Source organism: Olea europaea, unplaced genomic scaffold, assembly GCF_002742605.1.
Source record: "Olea europaea var. sylvestris unplaced genomic scaffold, O_europaea_v1 scaffold991, whole genome shotgun sequence".
Taxonomy (NCBI): Eukaryota; Viridiplantae; Streptophyta; class Magnoliopsida; order Lamiales; family Oleaceae; genus Olea; species Olea europaea.
Genome location: NW_019268421.1, coordinates 104,076 through 108,590, shown reverse-complemented (window position 1 = coordinate 108,590; position 4,515 = coordinate 104,076). Strand labels below are relative to the sequence as shown.

Here is a 4,515-nt window from a genome sequence, read left to right as displayed (position 1 = left end):
CTATTAAGTCAATATAAATCGAAAACTCCTTTTCGACTTATGAGTACACCTTGGCCAAGGATTTCATCATTGACTTAATTGAATGAAACGCAGATCATAATCTCCTACTATCTAAGAGTGACGAATCCTTTATTGATCAATCACAACCTTCATACGATTCTTGACGTACCCGAACGATGTCGTATTAGCGGCCCTTTTCAGAGCAACATCCAACACCGCCAAAGTATGACTGTCCTCATATAAGGTACCATGACGACCTCAAGTCAAAGGACCAATTTCACTACCTAACGTTAGAGATTAACCACCGACACTCAGATAGTTATCCATGTGGAATCTCTCGACGGGTCTCCAATGTTTTGTTCTATAACAAACATCCACGTGTTCATTTAAGTGTCACCACACTTTAACTTGTGAGATCAGCCACTTACTTCACAAGTAAGAAATGCCACACGTGATGGTCTATCCGTAATAACGATATCCGTATCTCGTTATTACTTACGACCACGGATGATTTAAGATTCAATCAGATGTAATTTGTATCTCACAATCACAACTCCTTGTGATTAATAAATTACAAATATTTGAATCTACGGACTCTATTATTTATTTAATTGTCTATTAATTAAATAATAGATCTGCCATTTAATTGCATTAATTATATATAAAAGTATTTATGTCCAAAGTCGATTGGACCTAGGGCATAATACTTACAGATATTACAAGAAAACGTCGATAAAACTATGGTTACTGTTTTCATTCAACAAATTATAAGCAAAGCCATGTACTTCTGAGGAGCTTCCTTCTGGATGCCTTTGTATACTTACATAGATTTGCTGTTTATCCAATATTTTTTATGACCAAAGCAGTAAAAAATCATAGCTTGAAGTTGTGCAGTTGTAATAGTCTTAAGTGAATAGTAAAGGAGATAGCAACCTGAGGCTTCTCCTCAAATCTAGTTCGTGGAAGTGCCAAATGATTTGGGGAAAGTAAAGGTTCTGTCACTTCTGCGGAACTGATATCAGATGGAACCGTGGAACTTTCACTTGAAGACTTTGTGATTGAAAGGTCGTTTATGTCAACTTCCTTTGAGTTCCTACTTGAAGAAATCCTTATGATATTATAGACATAGGACCATAAATAAATTGCTCCTATCTGAAACACCATAAAATTAACATGAGATAAAATGTTAGGATCCTGTCAACTAGAAAATAGTAGGACGAGTAATAATTTATATAAATTGATACAAACTCATGAAATATATAGATAAGGCAACATCTCTTCCTAATTAACTTAAATCCTCCTTCAGTTCAAATACTGAGATCATGAATTATATTCTCTATTATAGAAATCAAGTTTTACTTGGCATTTTATGAGTTTTATCAAAATATAAGGAAATATCAGTAACAATAGTGTTTTTACACTAGAAGTTAAAAATCAGCTAAGGAATCGTAAAGAAGTCATATGTGCGTGTTCATGCTCGAGCAAGCATAGGAAATATAAGTTATGTAAAATACAATCAGCAATTAACATCGAAAGTTTTTTAGAACCTGAAAAAATCATTTAAAACTTACTGCCATTGACAGAGAAGCATATCCCATTCCATATTCAGAACAAACATCAGAATCTCCAAATGGACTTCCTCTCTCTTTACATACCGCTGGGATTATGATGAGAAGCATGTTCCCCAAGTTGCCTGTTCACATAAATTATATTATATATCAGGTTCATGATGAATCCAGACATCTAATTTCATTTTATTTTTCTCCCTCCTTTCCCTTTTTGATGAACTTCAATCATCTGATTAATAAACCGAAATTTTGAGAGAAGTGCAAGCCCATTTAATGGCATTCAGTTTTTTTCTCTTGAACACATAATAAGTGTCTCTCTCCATTTCCACTATTTTCTTCCTTGTGTTTATCTCCCACGAAAGATTCAACTTTCACCTGAAGAAATTAAATGAAGTACTCTGAAATAAAGAGCAGTCACCAATAGATGAATTCTAAAACAATTCAGTTCAGCAAAGAACATAGAATGAGGAAAACACAAAGAGTTCCTGCTCTTGATCTTTTCTACCAGATATGCCTCTTCCATTATCCTTTACTGTTTCTATTTTTAGTGTTGTGAGTTCTCCTGTTAGACATACCAGCAGCACAACAACCTATAACAAGTCCATGGAGGTGTGGAGGAGGTCTTGTAATTTGAATGACCACCCAACCAAGAGCTGAACCAATGATGAATGTTATGAGGATATTAAATGGCATGAACCACCTGCAAGTTTACCCATGCCACACTCGACATTTATATATATATAAAAGAGGGGAAGAAGGATAAGTGAGAAGAAAAGACACTATATGAATAGAGGAAGGAAGAGAAGTTTACATCTGAACCATGCTTTCGTATGTAATTGTTTTGGCTAAATTGCTGGAGACAAGTGCAGGATTGAATACAAAGAACACAATCTGTTCATAAAAAAATATCTAGTTAGTTTAGCATTAGACAACTAGCCCATCTGAAGAGCTTCACAAGAGTCCTAAATAATCAGGAGAAATAGATTCAGTATGGGAACCAGAGTAGTACTTCAGAAAGCTTTCTGAGATATCATGGTATGCAATAACTAAATTATATACAGACCCAAGGTTCTGCATATTAACGGACAAACATTCATGTAACTGAGAGTATGCCCGCAAAGCATATCTAATAATTTTCAATTTTAAGAAGCTTCCAGATAAATATTGTCAATCAGAATAATATTTCCTTTTAGTTAAGCAAAATCACAATAAGGACAAAATTACTCTAAGCATGCATGTAGGTGTAATTGCATACAATTCTTAATATTTTTTTAACGAGAATGTAGACTGAACATACAATGATTCTGAAAACGGGAAACAAATCCAAAAGCTTGTGCGTCTCATCAAAGAATCGTCATCTTATCTTGACTGAGCTAGATGAGCTGGGGTGGAGATATAAGAGAATTTTGGTTTACAAAGCTAGCGACAGCTTATTTTCCTCAATACATCCACAAAGGGCAGAATTCCTCTTTCTTTTTTCCTATGGCGCAATTTTTGTTTGTGACAATCAATTTCTGTTGTTTAATGGTATTATTTTGCCTAATTGACTACTGTGAGCAAGCATCTAATGAGGCCTCTAGTTATGTACGTTTATATTTTGATATTGGCATCACGAGTTCACAAAATAAAAGAAACACAAACTGGAAGAATAAACAAAGAAGTACAATCGATGCATACAAATTTGAAACTTACATTATTCAAATGCTTTCTCGCGTCCTCTCCCAAAATGTCAATACGATCTAATGCAAGATACGACCCCAGTCCACTCACTAAAAGCACTTTGAGGACAGGCATTGATGAAATAGCAAAGAGATTCAAGAAACCCATGTTTTAAGCAAAACTCGGCCAGAGGCTTCACAAAATCACACCCACCTATGCATGAAGTTAGTGATTGAGGTATGAATAAGTATAAATTGCTTTACAAGATATTATATCAGTAGCAAAACAAGAACATATAAAAAGTTTTATTGAATATACGATACTTTTAGCAACTATATATAAAACAATAGATTGGGGAGAGATGGGAGTTTGGGAACTCCATCGTGACATACTCCTCAAGGAGATGTAACTGTAATGGAAAATTAATTTATAGTCTTTCTTCATCGTCAACTCTTCCTCGAGACAAATCTGAAGATATGAAGTTCATATACTAGTCTAAGAAACCAATTAAATCATAAAGAACTCACGATCTGGGCAGTGTCAATTTCCACTATTATACATTCTTTACTCTCAATCCTCGAATTAATATTATTATGGTGGTTGTCCACAACCTCAGCCATTAATTTGTTGAATGAGGCAAGGCAGGCACCCATTTTCACTTTCCTAGATCACCAAATTGACAGCGAGATATAGATAAATTAAAATTAAATACCACATGCTAAAAGAAAATACTAACTATCATTCAAAAATGGAATCAAACATAGAAATTCTTAATTCGTTTAATCTAAAATCAAACTAAAGAGTGCGTGCTAAACTAATTTCAACCAAAAAATAATCAATAATAAATCAATAACGATAGAAAAATTTTATAATAAACTTACGAGAAGATGATAAGTTCAGCTAGAAAAATCACCAGCTTATTTCGCTCCTGCAAAATTTATTTTTGAATTGAAATGAGATTTGTGAAATCAATAAAAAAAAAAGGTCTGATTTTCCTCCTTTTACATTACTATAGAATAGAATTCGCGCCAAGTGGAAATTAGTCTGAGCCGCTAAAAAATTGCAGAGCAGCTGTGCATGCGTTTAAAGAATGGCCCAGCGTCCATGTGCAGCGACGTAATATTTGAAATTTATGTATAAAAAGTAATTTATAAATTTATTAAATTATTTATTTATAATAAAAATGTCACATGTTAAAACTAATCGATTTACTTGTAAAAAAAATAAGTAAATTTATTTAAATAGATCTTAATATAAAACTATTGTATTACCAACATGAAAATAAGTA

General features: G+C 33.4%; 1 protein-coding gene across 3 annotated transcripts in view; it reads right to left on the bottom strand.

The window, feature by feature from the left end:
• Positions 1-4,310, bottom strand: part of LOC111392867 (protein PIN-LIKES 4-like) — an 11,827-nt gene extending 7,517 nt beyond the window's left edge. The window contains exons 1-7 of one of the 3 annotated variants that reach the window (XM_023018268.1): positions 4,233-4,310; positions 4,109-4,155; positions 3,261-3,440; positions 2,380-2,459; positions 2,144-2,268; positions 1,572-1,693; positions 934-1,152 (exon numbers count right to left, since the gene is read on the bottom strand). In XM_023018268.1, the coding sequence (XP_022874036.1) occupies positions 934-1,152; positions 1,572-1,693; positions 2,144-2,268; positions 2,380-2,459; positions 3,261-3,395 (681 nt within the window). In that variant the 5' untranslated portion in view covers positions 3,396-3,440; positions 4,109-4,155; positions 4,233-4,310. Of the gene's footprint in view, positions 1-933; positions 1,153-1,571; positions 1,694-2,143; positions 2,269-2,379; positions 2,460-3,260; positions 3,441-4,108 lie in introns of all 3 variants that reach the window. The other 2 variants (XM_023018267.1, XM_023018269.1) reach the window with 2 other exon arrangements.
• Between the last annotated feature and the right edge of the window lie 205 nt (positions 4,311-4,515).